At 45.9% G+C, this 21,174-nt stretch overlaps 1 protein-coding gene across 1 annotated transcript in view; it reads right to left on the minus strand.

Annotated features, from left to right (window-relative positions):
* The window catches only part of LOC107187396 (disintegrin and metalloproteinase domain-containing protein 11), a 65,207-nt gene extending 45,315 nt beyond the window's left edge, over positions 1 to 19,892 (minus strand). The window contains 2 exon segments of the mRNA XM_015575490.1: positions 18,992 to 19,184; positions 19,677 to 19,892. Coding sequence (XP_015430976.1) covers positions 18,992 to 19,076 — 85 coding nt within the window. The 5' untranslated portion in view covers positions 19,077 to 19,184; positions 19,677 to 19,892.
* Between the last annotated feature and the right edge of the window lie 1,282 nt (positions 19,893 to 21,174).

The raw sequence follows: 21,174 nt of genomic DNA on the forward strand, positions 1-21,174 counted from the left end.
AAGAGTCTGGATCAGATCAGTTTCTTTTAATAATAATGGGACTATAGTGTTATAACTATTAGATGGATCAATCCACAAATTAGGAGCGAGGCGATAAGAGAGAATAGGAATGAAGAATTTTCCATAGATGGCGTCGATTACACTATTTTCGCATCCACAGTGGATTTCTTCGAAACGGCTCGTCAGGATGGATGAAATATCCAATAGTTAGGAGCAGCCGGTGCTGGGGTTCGCGCAATTCCGCGAAGCTTGATTAAAAAGGCGGCCGTGTAACCTTAGCGCTCGTCTCGCGTTTCACGCCTGGGGAAAAATTAATACCCTCGCCGCTATCCAGGGAAATTGCTCAAATTTTGAAAATCCTCTGTTCTCCATTGAGAAGACGCGGAGTCTCCAATGAAACGGGCACTAACTGAACAGAAATTGGGATTATCGTTCGGAGGACCAGTCGCGCGGAAAAATTGGACGAACTATACCGAATGGCCCTGGTTTTTGTAACAAAATATTTTTCCTGGTCCATAGAAATCGGCTGAATGAGCCCATTCAACGGGTCTAATTAGAGAATTCCGGTTCGTCGTGACGTCCGGTCGTCGAACGGGAGTTTTCAACCGGGGAATCAAGGAACATTTTACGAGTCCCATTGGTCCCCAGGGGATTGATAAACGGTCGCAATAAACGCCCAAGCTAGGTTCGATCGAGGAAAATGTTGCCGGGGTCGCGGATGTAAAAAGTGGGCGTATCGTCGCGACTGGAAGAAGAGATTAAGGTTAAAAAGCGAGCTCCTCCTCGCTTCGGCTCCCCCTTCCCGGTTATCCCCGTTTCCATTAGGAAACGTTCCCGCGGCATTCGGTGCAGTTCAGGATAAATAGTTTGCGCCGGGGAAAAAGGTTTTCCGCCGTGGCAATTTATCCCGAACCGTTGCGCGGCTCCATTAAGGGGCCTGAGATAGAGGAACTCTTTCAATCCGCGGGAGATTGCAGCCCCCGGTTGCTTCGGGATTTCGTACGCTCGCGTGTACCCTCTACGGCATGGTAGTAAATTCAGCGCGGTTCATAAATGGACTTCGGACCCAAGACCGTTTCCAACGTTTCCGAAATTTTAAACTTAGTCTGAACGAAGCCAATTCATCTACATTGTATCCTTATCGTCGACTATAATATCGTGGGAGAATCATTCTTTGGGTGTCCAATTGCCCTCAGTGTCCAGGAGTTGGAAGAGTGATCAGAGCAACTGTGAGTTCTCCACTGCGCAGACCTATCGCGCCGATGATCAGTCGATAAGTAGATCGAAGAACACTCTGTCGGTAATATCCTGACGTGACACGAACTTGATTCATTCTGTATCCATGTTCTTGGTCAGGTACACAATTGTTTATTCAACCAGGGCCTAACTTTCCACTTTCTTATTTTTTGTGTCCGAAGATATCAAGAAAATTTTTTGATTTTTCTTTAGAAGGTTCATTGACTTCCAGAAGATAAAGAAGTGTCACGTTTCATTTAGTTCCCAATTGCCTTAATATAGATAAGAGGTAAAAATGATCGTAGAGAACGAATCTGCAGTCGACACGTTAACTTCCAATGGGCCACAATGTCCATCATTCCCCCATAAGATAGCGCAGTGCGTCCCCCACATTATCACATAACCTTCTCCATGACACTGTCCAGTAATTTCCCAAACGAGACAGAGTCCAGTCGCCAGCCAATCAAGTCCACCCCCAAAATCGTGGCATTCCCTTCATAAGTGCTCGTATGCTAACCAATCAGCCAGATCATACCGAGGGGGGAAACACTGTATTCGGTTTTCGACGTCGAACCTCACGCGAGAGGGTGAAAAACGAGGGAAAAATCAATAACCCAGGAGTTTGAGACGTGGAGGAATCGACAGCTGCCGCTTTCGCGGGCAATAAAGCTAAGAGGTCTCTCAGGTGGAGGGTGGGTTGGTTAAGCCTAAGATGGCCTGCGAACTTTTTCACGATTATCCGCAGGATTATATATCCTCTCGCGAGCGAGCGATGCCTCTCTCCATCGTTCCCCGTTCCTTTTTACGAACCCTGACGATGAAACGTTTTACGAGGGACGGCGGATGTGCGTCGCGTTGAATATTTTTCCAGGCGTGTTTGTCCGGAACGGGGAACCGTGAGCGTGAAAATAGGGTAAACTGCTCGTCAAACCGGAAAGGGGGACGGGGGCGTGTTCGCTTGAGAAGATCGAATAAATATACAATCAGAGTCTCCGAGTCAGGTTGCCTCGAATGTTTGCCCTTCGGTCGCTATTTATCTTTCTCGTTTATGAAATATTCGAAGGGATGTAAACTCGAAAATCCCGTTCACCTAATTTGCAAAGGGACATTTGAGAAATTACTTTGGCACTAATTAGTTTGCTGGCTTCTGTTCGGTGAACTGTGTCCTCATTTCATCTCTATACCCATTTTCAGACACCAAGAAGTGGCCTGCGTGTTGGGATAATGGTACGATTCTGTGGGGACAGTAGAGGTTCTTGGTTAGAGGATAGCTAAATGCTATACTCGTTGTAGCCGTTTCTGAAGGCGGTTAATCGCGACCAGATACAGCTGCGCCAGGTACACAACACAATTACACCGGCGAGCGGAAAAGGGGATGTTAATTTTTCACGGGATTTCCTTGCCGGTCGAAAGGGGAAGGGGGGCGGAGTTTTGTTGGTACTACGTTCCGGGGGTAAATCCCAGGTCGTTTGCCGTTCCATTACCGTTTCGCAGACAGTGCACAGCCTACTTCCACCGTGCCCCGGCTGAATGTATATATCGTTGACATGGCTGGCTGACTGCATAGTAGATCATCTGCGGCGCCGGCTGCCATGGACCCTCTATTCAGAACTTGCTTACAGAGCGCTGACAGTCGTAAGTAATCTCGTTAACTAATCTCCTCGAGAGCGAGAGAGATTCCCCGATGCTTTTTCCGACCCACCCTCTGTTTCATGTTTCTGGAGCCAACTCCCGTGAATTATTGGCTTTTCCTCGGTCAAAAATGAAATTCTACGCTCGCATCGAACACTTTTGGGTCTGGACTTATCGGATGGGTATGTCATACGGGACTTCTGAAGTCGTTGTTACTTTTGTAATGCTAGATTGATTTGGGACTGTCAAGGCAATAGGATACTTATATGACCCAGCTCTAAAGAAGACCTCTAGGTTAGATGTAGGTTACGCCCTGATTGTCGACTCCATTGGACACAGCGTTTAATTAGACATAGGCCCTTACTAGTTAGACTCCTAGAGCCATCTTGAACTTGGTCTAGAAGTAGCCTAGAGCTAACCCAGACCTATCCAAGTCCCAGACTAGAAACTGTCCTTATTTTATTTAGGCTTCTGAGCTATCTTGAATCTAGCCTAGAAGTACTCTAGATCTAGATTGTGCTCTAACCTTAACGTAGACCCATCAAAGTCCCTAATCGTGTTGCATCGTTTAACAGCATAACACGTCATCCGTTGAACACAGCCTTTTCACACCACTGTAACTGAACTGCCTAGACATTCGCGTCGAATTAACCGCCACCTGTCGATAGGATACAGCACCTACCCGCGATAAAATCCAGAGAGTGTTCGACCCTGATAGATAGGAGAGCTTGCAAAAATTGATAACGAAGTTGATCGGTCATCCAACGAGGAGCCGCGAGTTCCCCGGGCCGGAACGTCAATTACGCGATATTTTCCGATCGAGGAAGGGGGGGGGAATCCTTCGGGGACGTTCCAACTTCTCCCAGGGTGATCCGGTTTAGATCGAGTCTCCAACGTGGGAGGGTTTGGGAGAGGATCGAAGGAGAAGAATGTCGCCGCCACGGCCCCGAATTCAATTCCGTGCAGCGAAATATTTCCTCCACCGTGAAATATCCTGCCGAATTCTTGGGAAAGACACGACGGATCGAAAATGATCGAGGATGATGTTTCACAACAGGTTGACAGTTTGATTCCCCGGGTAGCTCTGTTGTCTTAGGGTCCAGCCGTGTGGTGTCTTCCCTCTTATTGGATGAAGGTTTATGCGCATTCGTTTCAGATTTCAAACGCTTTGCCACTTCGAACATCGGTAAAGCGTAGGAATTCTAAAACAAATACCACGCTTTCGGGTTCCACGCAGCGTCCGATGTCTTCCCACTCTATGCACCAGATCTCAATCAGATTCTCTCTCTATGTCCCTCCTTCCTTCACCACCAATCTTTCGATCTCATTGAATCAGGGTGGCTCGTTACGGGTCTCCAGAACTGGTTTTCCCCATTCAGAAACTTCTGCTTGGTGGACACAATCGCGGCTCGATACTAAGTGGCATAATTCCCGTTAAGGGTCCTTCGGCCCTTCCGCGCCATCCTCGGTTTGTTCGTGGTCCGTGGGCGTTAATTCCGCGGGTCTTTTCTTCTCCTTTTCGTCCAAAACTTTCGTTGAAGTTGGTTTTCACCGGTAATAAGCAAAAAAGAGAGGGGTACTTTCTGCACAGAGGAGGGAGGATTTCACTCCTACTAGGGGGGCATATTCGCGACGTGGATGGAATACGGACAGAGGTGGGGGGAGGTATTTATTGGCTCCCGTCCCATCGCTTAACTCAGTTGGCATCCGGTCAAAAGTGATTCGACCCGTTCGGGAAACGTTATTCGAGACCCTTCGACCCCGTTCGGTCCTAAGGGGTAGCGGGAGGGGGAGGCTCGATCTTTCTCGATCAGTATTGTTACTTAACTCTGGGATATAGAACGTTAGTGTCGAAGGATGGGTCGATCGTGACCAATGACAAAATCTCATGTTCTATATTTACGAATTAACGACTCAGTGACTGTTATTATTCGTCTTATTAGTGACTGCGTTATTGTTGTGTTCATGTTATTAAGATTTGATGGAAGGTTGCATCCGAAGACTGGGTCAATTGTGAGCTTTGGTAAGATTGGACACTTTGTGACAATGGATTAACGACTCATTAACTGTGTTATTATTATATGTAGTATTATTATTTATAGTCCGATAAAATTATAGGTCCCCGATAACCCAACTATAGGTATTTGACAAGTAAATAGTAACAATTAGACTGTGTGTTTCCTATATTATTTATTGTCTAATCTAACTTCGAAATACAATGAAAATCTCATAAATGTGCATCAAACCTTCTATTGTCAGTGTTTTAAACAATCCTGAATATTGCAAGCGCACAAAATCGATAGTCTAATTGCCTTCTTAATAATTGTGAATTTTAATTAACTTTTGGATTCCAGTATTTCTACCTCACCTCCAAAAGATGAATACATCCATAACCCTCCACAGTCTAACAGCAATAATAATAATAATAAATCGGAACCCGTGTAGGAGCGGGTGAGAATACCCCTACAGTAATCCCTGTTTGTCGTAAGAGGCGACTGAAAGGGAAACCGGTGATCCTCTCCCATCCGGGATTAATCATTAGGTTTACTCGTTTCAATTATTCTCCGTACGTGAAAAATAAAGGGTAGCGAGAGGTAGCAAGGGTTAAACGCGTAACGGTCGGTTCCAGAGGATCACAGGATTAAATTAAGATCCTCGGGCCGGAAAGTTCGCGAGATAAAAGAGCGCCTGGAATCATGCCCCCTTTTCCTCCGTCCACCACCCTCCTCTTGAGCGGAAGCAAACGGAGAACCAATTACAAATAATTTTTGTGCACGATACAGGGTTCTGATACTTCCGAGAAAAGAGGGAAAAAGATCCGGCGGATGAGGATGTCATCGTGTTTGCGTCTATATCGATAAAGCTTGTCGCGCGGAATGGAGGATTCGTGTCGTGGGGAGAAAAGGCTACTGATGTTCTCGCCTCTCTGGCACGCGCAAACATGAGGCTAGTGGATTCTGGGTGATTGTGTTTTTCCGTGAATGGTTCCTCTAGGCGGGACAAATTGGTGGATGGGTCAACAAAAGGGCCGATGAACACTTGGTTTGATCAATCGTGATTCTTTCTTTACGTCTTCTGAACCGGCGACTGGGTCTAGGTTGATCCAGTGTCTTGGAGAGTTCTAGGCTTCTATGCTTACGTCTTGAATAGACGGAGGATTTGAGGGAAATGGGGGTACTGAGTCTAAGTCGAGGACCGTACTGCTGCTAAAGCTGGTGGTTGTCAGACGTTTCGAGTTGAACGTGGGGGAATGTGACGGGAAACAGATATAGGTCACACTTTGTCTAGTCGTGGATTAGATCCAGAATGTGCTCTAACTCAATAGACCTCACGTAGAGTCTGTGATAGCGACCTAGACCTAGCCTGGATGCGGTCCAGACCTAATATAGACCCTAATGCTAATCTTGACCTAGCAATGGCTCTACTCAGACCTAATCCTAATACTAATCTTGACCTAGCAATGACACTACCCAGACATAGCCCTAATATCAATCTTGAGCTACCAATGACTGTACCCAAATCTAGCTTAAAATATTAATCCCGACCTAGCCCAGACCTAATATAGATTGTAATACTAATTTAGACCTACTTTGGCCCTGGTATAGAATTGGCTTGGATCCAGTCTAGGGCAGAATGTCCATGAGAGTCGAGTGACAAAGTCCAAGTTTTTTAAGGAATCCCAACGATGATCAGAAGGTAGTTAAGTGATTTCAAGATACCACTACCCTGAGTCGATTTGTACACTTGAAAGGAACCTGAATGAAAGGGTCCAAACGGGACCCGCTCTGGCAGCTGTTTCAGATAGTTCCCCACGGAAATTAGGGATTCGCCTTTCGTAGAGTGTTCGTGTGAAATTTTATTTCAGACCGCGTAAATTTACCTCTATGGGACGAACTTTCCGATTTTTTACAATCACACGAGCCGATAATGGCGGTTCTTCAAAGCCAGGGGAACGTAGTTCCCCTGTTTTTTTATCCATTAGCAGGGAATTTCTGGTCTGTACAGAGCCCGTTAATCTCGAATACAGGCGAAATCTCTTCGGCCAGATTGCGCTAACAGGCTTGGTATTTCGCAGTCTCCATGACGGAATTTAATTTAGACAGGTCGGATTCGTGCGTGACTGCGTCAAAGGGGTGGAATTTTGGAATTCCGTTCGCCCCAAAAATGTCATTCTCTTCTTTTTATCGCTCCCCTAAACCAGGAATATTAAATCATCATGTGGTGTATTCTTGTTACGTGATTTTTTGGGGACCGTAGACGAACATGCAATGAGGGTGGTCCAGTATTTTATGAAAATCTCATGGACTTCTAGATAGCAATATTCTTTTATGTTCTTGTTTGGACCGTTGAGGGACATATAACGGGGCTGCTCTGCGATATTATTAAAATCGACGGCAGTTGGTAACCTGATACCTCTTTAATAGCGTGAAACACGTAATCGATAATTGTTATGTCGAGGACAGATAGATATGTGACATGCAAGAGAGTAATACTGTAGTCTTCCTCATCAGACGGGACTGCTCGGTTGCCCGGCCGTGCTTCAGACACGATGCCTTCGATACGACGTTCAATTACAAGCGAGTGCCGCCTTGTTAGCTGATGCAAACTCATTAATTTCGCCGGACGGATCGAAACTTCAGCCGTGGCCCCTTTGAGGAATCTCCAGACTCATTAAATGCTCGAGCATGTGCGCTCGGGACGTCTCAGTACTTGTTCCCTTTCGAACTTTCACTTGCAGAGTGAAACTTAAACCTTCAAATTCGAAATTTGAAATTCAAAATTCAAAATTTAAAATTCAAAATTCAAAATTCAACGTTCAAAATTTCTACTTAAGAATTCATGATATAAAATTCAAAATGTCGAAGTTTGAGTTTTAAAAATCGGAAGTTCAAACTTTTGTAATCTGAAATCGGAAATATTATATTTGAAACTTGAAACTTGGGATTGGGAATGTGGAAATTTAAATTTTAAATTCTAAATGTGGAATATAAAATTTGAAACATGAAATTTGATATATGATATTTGATATTTGATATTTGACGCCTGACATTTGACCTTTGACCTTTGACATTGGACCTTTGACATTGGACCTTTGATCTTTGATCTTTGACATTTGACATTTGATATTTTATATTTAATATTTGCAGTTTAAAAATTATCGTCGCATTCGTAAGAGTTGTCAATGCAAATTTACATTCTTTGGGAATCAGTTTTCGAAAAAAATCGATTAAGTGAAGACCTACGATCAGAAAGAATGGGTTTGAAAAAAGAGATAGCCGTGTTACAAGCAATTACCGTGAGACACGTTCCCCCGAAAAAGCATCGGTGAATATCGTCGCGAGGAATTTGAGGGGGGTTTCGCCCCGATGGAAATTGCGTGCTCGAGGCACCGCTAAACGCCGGTTTTTTCGCGCGTCGCGTTGCAATAACTCTTTCTTTGATCCCTCATTCGTTTCCATTTGCCGTGGCGCGGGGGCGCTAACTCGATATTGCGTTTTCCAGTCATGCAACGTTCGCCAAACCGACGACCGAACACACACGCACACACACCGTTCCCTCGGTGTTTTCGTTCGTCGCATTCGAGCCTTAACGCTGCCTTTGAATCATCTAGCGCATACGTTCCCCTCATCTTTTCCCTTCAACTAGGGATTTGACACGTTCGCGACGCCTGCAACTACGGCACACGCAACAAAAGAAAACCTTGTAATTCATAATGTACTTAAAAACTGCCATTTTGTTCCGATTCCTACGAATCTGTATCTAACGACCAACATTTGCATAAATAACCGTAGTTCATTGATTCTAAAAATGTGGAATAATTTTTTTACAATTGAAATTTCAAAGAATTCTAGTGATTTTTTACGATAATTTCCCCTAGAGAAAGATATCAACTGGAAGTACTGGTCGGTAAGTGATCGATTAATTATGGAAATTGGATTTCCTACTTTATCGATCGATGGACACCATCTTCGACCGAAAACACATTATGTGCGATAACCGTTTCGAAAGTATTCTCGGTGAATCGATCGTTCCTCCCTCGGTGGAATATTTGGTTCCTCGATTTTTCCGTTTGAAAACGATTAAGACGGAAGCGGAGGTTCTCGTTCCCCGTCACGGAACGACTCGAGCCCTTCGAAGCGATCGCAATTACGAAAGTTTGACGGCTGGTTAACTCGTCACGCCCTCCTTTCCGTCCCACGATCGATGGAATCCCCGGTCCCTGCCTTATTACCTTCCGTATATCGATTTTGGGAAGCAGCAAAACCGGTTTGAAGACTCAGAAAAATTCATTTCTCATCGTCCTTCCGGCAGGAAGCGATTTGACAACGTATTTGGGTTGGGCATAATTTGTCCTAGGGCCAGAATTACGACACGAACCTGCGCAGCACGTAATGTTCAGAGCTTAAATTTGCATTAACGATTTCAAAACACATGAAAGTGAGTACAGAAAGAATAAAAACTTGTGGTATAATAGTTTAAAATATTAAGAAGCACCCACAATCATTCTAGGAATCACAGAAAAGGGTGCAGTGTCTTCATTCAGAATAGCTGTTCCTATAAAAAGAGGAATATTCGTCGGAAGAAACGTCGAAAAATCGCAAACGTGGCTCGTGTTTCACCCTCGTGCGTCAACCCCTCGAGAGAACCCCCATAGAGCGTCGCCAATCGCGAGATTCCCATGGTGGTCGGATCGAATCGTAGAAATAGGGGACGTAGGAACGACGATCGGTGACTGGAATCGATTTGTACAGCCCGTTGGAACGTTATTTGCGCGATTAGTGATCCTGGCAGGGGTGCTCGGATGCGAAGGGTGAACACTGAAATCCTGGGCTGCGTGCGCGCGTGAGCACAGAGCAAATGTGCTTATTCTGCTCGAAAGGGGGACGACGACGCGTGGAAATAAATCCGTACGGGGGTCGAAGCGACGATAATATCTGACTGCGTTCCGAATCACGTCGCTCCATTAACCGAAATATCGTTTTCACCGGGGCTCGAGGGCCAACGGTGAAAGTTATTCCTTCCTTCCGGGCGTTTGTCTTCGCCCGACGTATTTGATGAAACGCTCTTAGTTATATTTTAACTTCCTTTGGCGTCCCTTTTAAACGAATCTCCTTTAATCGGGATAGTTCAGGCGGTTTAAGTTATCTTTTGAAGGAATTATTGAACACGGTAATCTATTTGGCGGCCATATTGTGTAATTATGGCCACTAATACGTTTTAAATGTTCGAAATTGGTTTAAGTTTGTTTAGTAGCATATCTTTTTATTCCACTTCTTTCACGAGGATCTGCTTTAATCAGGACACTTTATTCGGTTTTAATATCTTCTGGCCCATAATAGTTTAAACGGCGGCCATATTGGACAGTACTTTGCGGCCATATTGCTTACATATGGCTACCACTTCGTCCCAACTGTTTCTTTAAGTATACTTGGTACGACACTTTCCAATCCATTCCAACTTCTCCACTATCATTTCTAAAAGGATCTTTAATCTTTAATTTTAAATACACTTAAGTCATTGGAAATGCTTCCGTAATAACGAGCCAGTAAACAAACCAGTCGGCGGCCATATTGAATCTATAGACGCTCCAACAATAACATTTCCATCTCAATTTCGACAAGCCAGTTTCTACTTCATTTCAGCTTAGATTACAACGTATCGTTTAAATAAACAAAATCGCGTCTAATCGTCCCCGAACAGCCAATCAACGCGGTACACCGAACTGGGAGATAGATCAACGGGGATCGAGCCTAGAAAAGCGAAGACTGAAGAGGGGAGGCCCTGTGTTCGAATTCGGGCAAAAGTTCATGCATTAAAAGGCACCATCGTGCAAGGCCAATAAATTAGAACTGGCGCTCTGCCATTTCAATCTCGCGGATCTTGCCCGAGACAAGAACGCCGGAAACTCAGCTCCGCGAGCCATCATTTGGTCGGTAGGGCCGAGTTGATTAATTGCGCCGCGATCGATTGATTCCACGAATGAGAGAGCGAGAAGGGTGAGGATGAGAGAAGAGGGGATAGAGGCGAGATTTTCACGGACGGATTTCCCCGGGACACGCGGCAATGTAGATGGGTGGAGAAATGTTTCTCTTTTTCTCGAGGGTCGCGATCGACAGATGCGTCCGAAAGGTATTTGCCGATCTGTAAATCATTGTAGACGAGGGGGGGGAGAGACGTAAACGTAGGGAAAATCAATATCGTTTCGAGAGCTCGATACACGGGACGCGATTCACGTTCAGCTGAGAATAGGGGAATGTTTATGGAACCCCTTAAAATCGGGGACACGATGAAAAATTGCGTGGATCGTTGAGATTTAAATGATCAATCTGTCCCAGTATATGTAGATACTCCATTCGTGAAAATAAATTCAAGATATTGTAGAAATCCGAGATTTGATACATTTTGTTACGAGAGTACAGAGTTTAAAGGTAGAAGAATCAAACCTGTCAAAAATGGCGGACTGTAGATTTCTTATTTTACAGTTAGTGACATCAGAAATGAAAATTTTCAGTTGAATAGGTATACATTTTATATCATCCTACGCTATGTTACATCATAATACGTATTACGCAATTGAATTTTGTTAGTTGAACGTTAAGAGAGAGCCTTTACTTTTTTAGGTTAGGTTCGATAACAGCATCTCATCCCAGAACAAAAATCGATATCACACGAATAGTGACGATATTACCATTATCACATCACCCACTTGCTACAGAAATGATACAGCTCGGGAAACGTGGTTTTCAAAGTACAACCTTCATGCTTATCAGAAGTTTTTTCATCATTGGGCGAGTACTATCTGCCCCAGAAGTTATGAACCCTTTTTTTGTATCATCCTATATACATCCTGCACCACGTTCATTACTTCATAATAGCACAAGCGTTGTCCCTCGTGCTTGAATATCCTTTAAACAATATTCATTTAAAAAATTCAGCAATTTCATAATGCCTTCCAACATTTACTGAATATTCGATAAGTATTCCAATATTTACGAACAGGAGTGACACACACTCTTACCGTTCTAAGTGCAACTGTGACTCGATACTCCTTTGAATTTTTCAAGACCCCAATACTTTCTAATTTTGTCACTTTTTTAACAAATGTGCGATACAGAAACAAAATGTCCATCATTCTAAAGCCGTGTCTCAGATTTTTGAACGGCCCTGTACATCTCAAGATCGCTCGCGAAGAATAGACCCTTCAACTTTGTGTCGCCCTGTACATCTTAGGAGACGGTTGGATGGCAGGGGCGGGCGAAGTGAGGGAGGGGCTTAAAGGGCGAGCTTTTTGTCCCGGTTTCATTCGAGCTACACGCCGCGCCGTGAATTGCACATATTAGGTAAGTGTGGCGTTGCACAACCGCTCGGGGTTGCGTTCCTTGAAAATTGTTCTCTCTTCCCATCCCCTCGGAGGGTTGCAAGGGTTCGTTCGGTGCCCACTTGAAATTACACCCATCCACCCTTCATCCCCCCAAACCCTCGAGGAAACGATCCCAGTACTGTTCGAGCCACCCCAGCGGAATTTCGCCATCAGGTGACCAGACCTGGTGACGATCTATCGATCATTCGATCCCCTTCGTCCCCTCGCCATTGGAGCACTGGTTCAAGCAAACAAGATATCATTAAAATGTGAGCACGACGCTTTTGGGCCGCCGTAACCTATGACCGGGTCACTTGTGACTCCTCACGAATTCTCACAGATAAATAATCTTTCGCGAATATACATGCAAGACAGTTTAGCGACTGGTGTTTCCTGTCGACAGGTCATCGATGACGCGGCCATAGGCATATGTACAGAAATTGTTGATACCACGGAATCGAGCGGTCTAGTCCATTATAAACGAGCAATGCGGATTCGACCTGCGATCCATATCTCCCTGGGGGAGGAGGAGGGGGTGGAAAAAGAGAATCGTCGGCGATAACGATAACGATCGCGATGGAGGGAAGGGGAAGGGAGAAAATGCGTCCGTCGAACGGAAGGATCACGCGATGATCCAGCGATTTTTCCCGCGAAGCGAGGACACTCCTCCCCCTTCTTCCATTCTGGTCCCTGATTCGTCGATTCGGTCTGGCACTTAGCGATAATAGAAACTGCCGTCGATGAATCACTGCATAGATGGCCGAACTTTCCGCTATAAATCGCGATCGCTATAATGCTCGCTAATATCGCGAGAATTAATTGGTGCCATCCCCACCCTCCTCAACTATCACCGCTATCACTCTTCTCTGGGCATCGTTTTTTGCTTTCGTTCGATGAATATTGCGCGGCACTCGTATTTTGTCGCGGAAATCCGCGAACGATCTTGCGAACCGTTTTATCGTTTTAGTTCATCGCCGGGAGGGGGGGGTTGGATGTGCGTGTGGAATGATTGTTGACAGTTTACTCGTGTTGTATACTATATTGGTTATTACTGTGAGTATTGTGCGGTAATTGTCGTATAATGTTACCGCGAGTAATTGTGATGTAATGTGTAATATGCTGGTCGGTTTGGTAATTGTTATAGAAACGTGATATAATAGGTTATCTACTGTGGTTATTGTACACGAGATCAGAAATTAATCGGTAGAGTTCGTCCTTCTTCTTTGATCATTTCTGCCATTTTTTAAAGTTATTTTATGTAAGGTAATGAGTAAACTGAGGATTTTGTGCATTTGCAGATCTCTGTAAAGTACAATGTTTTCCATTTTATTCAGAAACCAGTAAGGTACTTGAGAGAAGAAGGAAATTCCACCATTTATTTTTCTGTTTATGAATTATTTCAGAAAATTCTCTACTACTGGAAACCTCTATTTCTATAGATATACTGTTCCAACCAATTAAAGGATCTTATGTAGTAGGCCATAAGTACAGCGTACAATTTCCAGTAAATTTGTATCATAAAATCAAAGTTGGTATAACGATCGTGCATACAGAAATTTAATTTCCCAAATCTACAGCGTTCATTTAACCTGCTTCACTTGATTATGGTAACAGTAGCATCTACAGTAGTAATTCTGTAACGGTTTCCAGCAAGCGTACGCCGTGTTGCCTAAAACCATCCTCTTTAGCTGCCCTTTGGGAGTCATTTAGAACCGCCAGGTCGTCTTTCCACATCAAATATTACCAAGGGAAGCCTCCTTACTCGGATTTCACTTTAACAAAGTCACATCGTCCGCACACGGTGCCATTTCACAGCGGTGAAGCGCGGCGGCCATCTTCGCGCACGTTGCGCGAATTAGAAGAATTCTCGCTCAATTAATATTCAGTAATTCAATGACCAAATCGTAATACTTGTTACGTGACACGTATTTTTCCTATTTAATTATTACTGCAGTCAGAATGAAAGATTATAATGTATATTTGCGTACAGTTTGTTTAGTACACATTTTAGGTTAGAATCAACTAAACCAAGTATCTATAAAAAAAGCATCGTTATTTTTAGAAGTTGCGGAATTTCACATCAAAGAAACAGTTAACCGAAATCATTCAGATATCCGAAAAAGGTATTAATTCACAGCAAACGAATGTCCACAGAACAAACATTGACCGATGCAAATTACAATTATCGCTTCCAACTCTGGATCGAACATGCGAATCGAATTATATACGCACGATGCATGAATTTCATATTTCAATTTACGCGATAACAGTTGAATCATTACCGCAATTACTATAATTATACATCGAATCTATCCACACGTGTACAGATTCGAACATAACCTGTATACATACATACTCGTCCAGCAAAGGTTAATAATCGAGCCTCGACTCGTAACTCCCTTGCGACTTGCAACAAAATTAATATCGAGATTTCTCTGTCTTTCCCGTAATTTCAATTTAATTATAGAAAGGGGGATGGAGGTTTCGTCCGTAACACCTACTCCCGCCCCTCCCACCTCCCATTCGCCTCGATCGATTTCGATACGCGTTTCCGTTGATACGTTGAAATCGGGTCTCGCGGCACGTAGGTATGCGTGTCAGTGCACTCGTGACCCATCTCGTTCTTCGATGACGTCATTCCCCGCTGGCGTAAACGTATGACGAATATGGCGCGCGGCGGGAGGGAGGAGCGAGGGTTGGAGGGCGGTAAAGGGGGGAGTGCACCGGGAGTGGCAGGAATCCTTCAACCCTTGAACGACCGAATTTCGAACCGCGTCCCCGGGGATTTCAATCTCTCCCCCGTCCTTCGTTGTCGTCGTCGTCGTCGTTCCTCCGCGCTCTTTCCTTTGTCTCGTTTCGCGGGCGGGGGGGGGGGGCGGGTTCCCGGCAAGATGGCCGCCCGGAAGTTGACCGGTTACCCGGCCGCCATTTTGTCTCGTATTTACGTTCACCTTTAATTCTTTGTACACTGGGTGACATAATTGTAAAACTACCCTGAAACTTTCACCCCTAATGCAATGTGGTTCAAATGGAAACGAACCACTTTTTTCTTGGGAATATAATCTATCCTTTTCTGGAGAAACATTGTTTCACAATAGGATTTTAGAGACGGCGTATTTGGTTCGGTTTTGTTGTAACCATTTTGTTTTAGGTGGTTTTATGTTAAACAGTGTTTATGTATGTTTTATGTGAGAGGCACTTCTGTGTCGTTGGAATTGTCACGTGGTTACGCTGGAGTTGTCGAACCCGATGTACCTATATTCTACAGCAGTAACGATATTGTTATTATCTTTAAAGGAAGTTTATGAAATTTTGAAGGGTGTTCTGAATATTGACCGAATCTAGACGGATTTCATGCCGCCAGTTTGTACGGATGGAAATTTCTCCAATATTTCATTCGTTAAAATTTATGTCGCCTCGTAATCTGGAATTAAAGTATACACAGGACTGTGAAATTAAAATCGTCACGCGATTGTATAATAAGTCTCTCTTCGTAATTTCCATAATTCTGCGATGTCGACCGGGTTTTATGCATTCGTGTACCGTGGCCGGTTTCGACGACCGGGGCAACGGGTGGGCACGTGAGAGGCGTCGAGGAAACGCGCGGACGCGTGCCGATTGGCATTAACCGATAAGAAGTGACTTAGATCGAGAAGGTGACGGACATTAGTCCGTAGAAAAAAAAGAAGGGTTGCGATTCAGCGTGTTCGATGAAATTCGAGAATCGGATGGACGACGACCGGAAATTTCCTGACCGTTCGTGTCCCCTGATCGGCTGTCAATTTTGCTCGATAAAATTCATATGATCGTCCGATTTGGCCGTAAACCTGATCATCATTCACGAGTAACAAATTTCAATCACTTTTTTTTTGGACAGAAATTGCAAATAAATTTAAAATTTAATTTTTACTTTACGGTCAGTTGGAAGGATTTACGTGTCCGATATAGCCAAGTTTTCCGTTCGATTTTCCCATTTCCTCGACCGGACTTGGTGGCAGTCTAGCATATGTATACGTACAAGTCCCATTTCCTTCTCAGAACTCGTATTTTTACGGAATCGATTAGCAGGCAACATAATTTCCGAATTTCGGAATCGTGATGGACGACGAGAAGAGGGGTAGGGGAGGGCCAATTAATCGGGCCGATTAATTAATCGGACATACCTTGATTCGAGTATATGGATCGCGGCTGCCATGTTTATGACGGCTGTGCCCGATGGAAACTTTATTATGCATAATAGCCGCGACGGGACGTCGTCCTCGCGGAAAAATGGATCGCGATAGGGCTGCTTGGCGCCGTGGAAAAGTCCTTCAATCGGTAATTTTTGGACATTAACACGGTAATACCTCGATGATGGGTCATCCGTTCGAGCGAGTACAATGATCAATTAGTTTTTTTTAAATCATTGTTGAACAGGATGAGGTATATATATTAATAAGACAGACTCTTCTTTCAAATTTGACCTGTGGACTAGGATCGAAGTTATACTGTACTTAATTTTCTAAACTTTATTATAGGATCGCTCATAGTATATCATTAGTCTTCGCAGTGGAAGGAAACAAGACATGGTATTTGTAACTAGTCAAGGAATAATGTAGTATCGAGACATTACTGTACTCAGTTCCCTCTAAATTCTATTGCAATTGTTCGTAGAATGCTACTGCATGTGAAAAGGGAGTCAAACGTCACTGAGCTGCTGCTTTTGAATATGAAGGGATTGATTAGTGTAGAAGTATTACTGTAATTAGGCGTCTGGAAATTTTACTGCGGCCACTAATTTCCCCTCTAATCTCTATTACAAACACCTACAGCATATAACAATCCATAAAATCGAGACAAAATGTCGTGAAACAAATGTCGAGGTATTACCGTACTAGGTCTCCTCTAATCTCTACTACAATCACCAACAGAATATTCTAGTTTATCAATAATACATCAGTAAAACTTCTGTGAGCCAACTATCGAAGCAGTACCGTACTTCGTCCTCTCTAAACTCTACCATTATCACTTAAAGAATACATTCTAGCCTACAAAACCGAGACGTACCATCGCTAAATTTCCTGTAAATTGCAACTAAGAGACAAGTATCGAGTCACTACCGTACTTCGTCCCAACTGACCTCAACTACAACCACCCATAGAATATCACAGCTCGTAAAACAGAAACGATACACAAAGGAATACAAATTTCAACAAATCTGCCATTATGGAGGCAGTACCGTGCTTCTATCGAGTACATAAATCAAAGAATCATCACCAAGCATGATCGAGACACCGCCACAGAACACGGATATCTCATGTTTCCCACCCCCAGTGGAACGGTTCCGACCCCCGGCGGTTTAACGATCGAAATCGTCGTTTATTTACCGGGCGGGCGGTTCTCTCGCGTGTGCGACGAGACGCTTCGGGAGCGTGTGCACGGTCGCGCGCGCGTTACGGCGGCCCGCGAGCATGCATCATCGACGACGCCGTCGGGACGAGGGAGAGATCGATAACGCGAGAACGCCGGCCAATAACGTCGACGGCGGCGTTGGTCCCCCGTGTCCCGTCGAAGAAAAAAAGAAAAAATAACAGAACAGTGATTCGCGTGCCGGTATAATAAATCCTCGAAGAGTGTTGGAAGGCTCTGACAAGGAGAGGTCCCTAGGTGTAACGGTGACTTTTCAATGAGGTTCACCACAACGATAGAGCGTAGAATTCTGAAGCTAATGATGATGGTTTTATGCGCATATGGCCGTTAGTTTATGACATATTTAATGATCAGTGTCCTAGGATTTTCTGTACCACGCATACACTATTCCTCTTTGGTCGCGTGATTATCCTCGCGACAACGGTCCAACCTAACCCGTCTAGTATCACGCCCCATCCCCATAATTTCGTCTGGGGATTCGATCGGCTCGTAGGATCCACCTTCAGAGCCCACCGCCACCTCCAGTTTTCGATCCAAGTGACGGAAAAAGAGCGAAAATCGAGACGAAAATCCTTGCTCAAGAGTTAGAGAGAGAAAGGGGACAGGAAACGATTCAATCTACTCATGGGGGGAGGGAAAGGATAACAATCGAGGGGGTGGGAGGCGAAGGGAAGATTCTCGTCGGTCCGCAACAGGCAATCGTGTGTAACCGGAACACGCCATGCCAGCCTGCGAACGATTAACGACCGCGAAACGGAGGAGAGAGAGAACGGACTTTGCTCACTGAAAGGGGGGGCGGCAGAGACGGAGCGATTCGAGAGCGAACAGGAGGGTAGGGGGAGAGGAACGACGAGCGAGGGAGGCGGCTGGAACGGGCCTGCGACGCGAGCAATGCACGGAATTACGGGATCGCGTGACGGGAAGCGTAAATCGGGAATAAGGAACCCGGAAGGGCAAATTGTAGGTGTCTAAGAGGTGGTTCCTCAGGTTTTGCACACCTTGGTACCTGGTGTGATCATGCTGTCCACGATAGAGATCTTTGTATAAGGGGTTGAGGGTTGAATGGTATCTCTGGGACCAGATCGTTTATCTACCATAGATTCTCTTTGACCTGTCAATCCTCCCAAGACCATCCATAGGGTGCCAGAGATAATTTTGTACACGGTGGGCAAGAATAAGGGGGTAGTGCAAATAGACAGACAGGCAGGTAATTGTCAGGGGGTCTTAGGGAGGACGCGCGTGTGGGCTAGGGAAAACAGACAGACAGGCAAGACAGGCAAAAGCGTTCATGGGGTGGTGGGGGGTGGTAGTTAGTTTGGCAGGCAAATTATAGAATTCAGGCAGGCGGTTTACCTCGCTTGGACGTGCTGTCGGCGGTGTTAATAAATCCAGGTACGGCAATCACGAGAACAAAGAGTCCACAGTGTAGCCAAAACATGTTTACGTCTTAACAACATTGTTTAATTCCATTTTACGTGACGCTCGTGAAACACTACTACGTAGGCGTTGGTGCTCATCGCGCGCATATTCTCCAACGGGATACTACCTGGTTGCCGGTCGGATCATGAGTACACGACTGACGGTGACTGGGTTACGGCGGGTTCGGGGTGTATATGGTAGATAGATAGATAGAGAGAGAGAGCGAGAGAGAGAGAGAGAGCGAGAGAGAGATAGGAGGAGGAAGAGGTGGTAACGTTATGGTTTGCACCGAGCGCAAGAAACAGAGATGGACGGATGTTGTGTGGATAGGATAGAGACGAGACAGCACGCAGAAAGAGAGAGAGAGAGAAAGAGAAGTGGGAGACAGAAAGGCTTTCAGAAAACCCTCATCTCATTGGAGAAACATGGAAGACAAATTTCGAAAAATTAAAGAAAGGACACACTAACGAGCTAGAGAGTACACGAGAAAGATAGAGAAGGGTGTGTGGTAGCAGAGAGAAGAAGACAGAAAAAAAATGAAAATGCAGAGCGGAGGTAGAAGGATATCAGGGCCAGGCGTGTATTAGGCGAATACGCGTAGCGAGACAGGAGGACAAACCGGCACCGACGGACGAGCAGAATACCGCGACGACGTTGCTGTCCTCCTAGAACATCGCGGAGTAATCCGGCCTGGCACACACGGACGTACACGCGATAATGCACCACGCTAGCGCACTACTTCCGCCGCGATCTCTGGCCCGTTCACGTCGAAGGATCGAACCCCCCTACTCGCGCGCGCCCAGAGAGAGAGTGAAGGTCCCGGTCTCGAATCACGCCTCGGCTGCCATCTTCTACCTACGCCGGGAGTCTGGAGTATGAAAATATTCTCTGCTGCCTCCTCTCTGACTCCCCACCCCTCCCTCCCCCCACTTCTACCGGGTTTCTCCTCCAGCGTACCTCCTGCCCTCTCTTCTCGCCGTTCGTGCCCTCCTTTGCGCGCCTCTGGTTACTCCCACCCCAGCCAGATGGAACGGACAGAGAGAAGGAGAGAGAGAGGAGTCTTCCTTCTGACGCTTCCCCTACTCGCTCCCGTCCTCCCAGCTCTCGCGCCGAGCGACGGGTTCTCCCCACTCTTCCACTACTCTGTCCTTCCACCCCCGCCACCCCCCGCAGCCTCTATCGCTCGCTTGGTTCGCCCGCGCGCACGGTACACCCGCGCAGAGCCACCACCGGAGCGTGGGACCACCTCTTATCGATTCCTGCGCCATTTCCCGTCATTCCTGTCAAATCAATAACTCCGCGTGTTGGTGGCGGCAGCAGCGGCGGCGGCGGCGGCCACCACCACCGTGGCTCCTTCTTCGCCACGGATCAGGCGCCGATACAGAGATGCGAAATCCCGTGGACGGTACCGACCCAACCCGCCGCCACCAGCCTACGTTAACTCTTTCTCCCTTCTGGGCTGTACCGTGATGCTGCTGCTGCTGCCAGTGGTGTGTCGCCTAGGCCACCATTTTCGCAATGGTGGGTGGGTGGCGGCACGATCACGAACCACCCGGTTCGCCCGAAAGATGGGACACTGGCCGCCTCACCTGCATCCCTGCATCCCTGGTTACCTCTGCCGGACCTCGTCGCCCGGACGTTGGCCCCTTGCGCGCTCGCGTTCATCCTCTCCCTCTACCCCTCTTCCTCACCCTCTATAGAAAGAGAGGGAGGGTACATTCCTCTTTCTTCCAACGACGGTGAGTTTTAGCCCCCGGCCTCTGTGTGTCCCTCTCTGGCTCACTTGCTTTTGCCTCCTTTCTGACGAGGCAACGTTACGCTGGACCGACTCCGAGCACCCTCCACGTGAGAATAATAATAATAGCGACGTCTTTAACGGGCCGGGGATACTCGATGAGACAGATTTTCCGTGGAATATGCGCTAGGCTGGCCAGGTGAGGTACCGAGAACTGGACCTTCTGGTGCACGAGGTAGATTGTCCTTGGGGTAGGTTGTGGCGACGTAGGCTGATTTGGGATCGACTGGTCTACTGGGAGCATGTATGGTTGACCTATTCTAGTTGTTTGCCTAGGCTGTCCTTTGTTCTAGTAGCTTGACTATGGCCATCACTCTACTTG

This window comes from Dufourea novaeangliae, unplaced genomic scaffold (assembly GCF_001272555.1).
Source record: "Dufourea novaeangliae isolate 0120121106 unplaced genomic scaffold, ASM127255v1 scaffold113, whole genome shotgun sequence".
Classification (NCBI taxonomy): Eukaryota; Metazoa; Arthropoda; class Insecta; order Hymenoptera; family Halictidae; genus Dufourea; species Dufourea novaeangliae.